At 50.4% G+C, this 2,766-nt stretch overlaps 1 protein-coding gene across 1 annotated transcript in view; it reads left to right on the top strand.

Moving 5' to 3' along the window:
• Positions 1 to 635: 635 nt before the first annotated feature.
• VOLCADRAFT_99248 (uncharacterized protein) overlaps positions 636 to 2,766 on the top strand; it is a gene marked incomplete at both ends in the record, with an annotated part of 5,278 nt that continues 3,147 nt past the window's right edge. The window contains one exon of the mRNA XM_002957990.1: positions 636 to 652. Within this exon, the coding sequence (XP_002958036.1) occupies positions 636 to 652 (17 nt within the window). The remainder of the gene's footprint in view (positions 653 to 2,766) is intronic.

Below are 2,766 nucleotides of genomic sequence, written 5' to 3' on the forward strand. Positions count from 1 at the left end.
CTATGAGCTCTGTCATCGTTACCTCCCCTCCCTTGGCACCCTACTTGCTATAACCCACCCNCTTATACCCACACGTTCTCGTGGTGATCCGCCGACGGATCTGCGGCCCCAACCCGGGCTTGGTCGTCAGCGCGGCTCCTTCCTGATGTATGTATGTATGTAAATGTACGGATGGATGGATGTGACCACATGTGTGGTAATTTAACACACAGCTGACTTGCCAGGAGGTCCATGACCCACGGGTCGGTGACATCAGACGGGTCACCAAACTGACCAGGCGTATTGGCCTTATCGCTTATGTGGATGTAGGTGTGTGTTTTGATAATCTTCGAAGCTGCGAGGGTGGCAGGAAATGCCGAGGGGTGGCGGTGGTTCACGAACAACACCTTTGGTGGTTAACAGAGTCCTGTGATGGCTCCAGAACCCACCCTTCCAATACCACCGGTGGATTGGGGGAAGGTGTCTGGTTTGCCGTACACGTTGCGATCTATATGCCGTGTAAACATTGTGATCTAATCCCTTTCCAGCACATGTAGCCAGTATGTAAGTATGTATGTGTATATGTACGGCGGTTTCCTCTGCAGCAGCACATCAACACACGAAATAAGAGGCGCACCTCCCCAGGGCATTTCCCGATGTCTACTCCCACCATGTGTGTGTATTGAGGTTGGGGGGAGAAGAACCATAAACCACGAAATGGAATTACAGCCCAGTAATAAGGTATATAAACAAATAAAATAAAGCAGTGACCCCCAGTACGGCACATCAGCCCCACTCCACACACCGTACAATCCCTGTACACACGTTGAAGGGCCCCTTCCCACGCAATCCGGCGCCTCATTACCTCAGTCATCCACCACATTCACACACTCCAGCTGTAGCAGTCGCTCACCTGACGGGAGGACTGACAGAGCGGAAGCGTGGAGTTATTAGTCCTCACCGATGTAGGAAGAAGTCCAACCAAGCGGCAAGCACTAGCGTACATAAGATGTGTACGTAACGGTTAGAGACGGCGGCAGCAGAGTCTTGAACTCCGAACACCTAGTAATGTGATACGTCAGTGTCTGGCCAGAACACCCCGCCCGGGTAGCTTATATCTCGGCCTACCTGCCGGATAATCTCTACTACGGACTTTGCCGTACTAGGATAATGTTGGTGGGGCCCGGGGCCCCAGCCCGTTAGATTCGCTTACGAACAGCTGCCCAGTTCGCGACATGTGACGAAACTCGGAACATGTACGAAACTTGAGTCAAATCGTTTACAAATTAACAGTTATTGTTAAAAGTAATCGTTAAAATATTCTAAGGGAAATGTAGCTTGCTACAGTCTCCCCCCTCTGAAGCGAACCGTCCCGGGAGCGTCACTTCTTCTTAGAAGATTTCCGTCCCTTGGGTTTTTCCGGGGCTTGAGGGTGTTTCTTAGACGCCAGTTTGCGTTCATATTCGTCGATGGATTCAGCCAAGGGGGTAGACTGGCGAAGGGATTCCTCTGGTTCATAGGTATTATGACTAGAGTCGTAACCTTCCCATTTAATCAAATACTCTCGACGTGTCTTTCCACGTCCCCCTCGGACTGAAACATCACGATGGTCGACAATAGCTTCGACCATAAAATACGGCTCACCCTCAATGACGAGTGGCGCCGGCGGCTGTCGCTTTACGTCTTCTTTGTACAATTTCAACAAAGAGACGTGGAAGACCGGGTGTAGGCGGGAGGCCGCCGGTAAGTCCAGTTTTACCGCAGCTTCGCCCACGCGTGCGACAACCGTGTATGGGCCGATGAACTTGGGCATCAGCTTCTTAGTTCCAGGGGTTTTTAATGTAATATTTTTAGTAGATAACAGCACTTTCTGCCCAACCTCGTAACGCACTGGACGCCTATGCATATCGGCGTCGTCCTTTTGGACTTGTTGCGCAGCCAAGAGACACTTTTTAGCTTTGCTGATACGCTCACGAAGCATCGCTTCTTGCTTCTGAGCGGCAGGCACCTTGGTTTTGAGGTGAAGGTCAACCGGCACACGTGGTTGTCGAACACCATTCAGGGAAAATGGAGTTGTCCCCATTGCCTTCTGTTTTGAGTTGTTTATGGCAAACTCAATCAGTGGCAAATGCTCATCCCAATCATCCTGAGTGGGTGATATGTAGTGCCTGAGTGTCTCTTCCAGAACGCGGTTCATGCGTTCCGTTTGCCCGTCTGTTTGCGGGTGAAAAGCTGTGCTCATATAGAGGTGGGTGCCCAACAGGCGAAATGTTTCCTTCCAGAAATTACTTGTGAAGCGAGAGTCCCGGTCTGAAATAATGTTCTTTGGAAGGCCGTGCTGCCTGAAGACGGTAGCCACAAAGAGGCGGGCTACATCTTCAGCTGTAGCGGTTGTGTGTGTGGGAGCAAAGTGCGTCATTTTGCTCAGCCGGTCCACGAACACTACAATCGCATCGTGCCCATTGCGGGATGTCGGTAGCTGCGTAACCAAATCCATTGTCACGCTTTCCCACACCTCCGTTGGAATGGGAAGGGGCTGCAGTAATCCACCCGGCTTAGCATTTGTTGGTTTATTACGCTGACATTGGGGACATGATTTGACGTGTTCTTTAACGCCAGAGTCAAGCCCTGGCCACCAATATGATTGTGCGATCGCTTGTTTGGTGCGGTCTATACCGCGGTGGCCTGCGTAAGGGACATCATGATTAGGGTTGGGCATTTCGTTAGAATTTTTTCCGTTCTAATCTAATTTCTAATTAGATTCTAATTAGAAATTAGGATCTAATA

The sequence above is a fragment of the Volvox carteri genome (assembly GCF_000143455.1).
Source record: "Volvox carteri f. nagariensis unplaced genomic scaffold VOLCAscaffold_84, whole genome shotgun sequence".
Taxonomy (NCBI): domain Eukaryota; kingdom Viridiplantae; phylum Chlorophyta; class Chlorophyceae; order Chlamydomonadales; family Volvocaceae; genus Volvox; species Volvox carteri.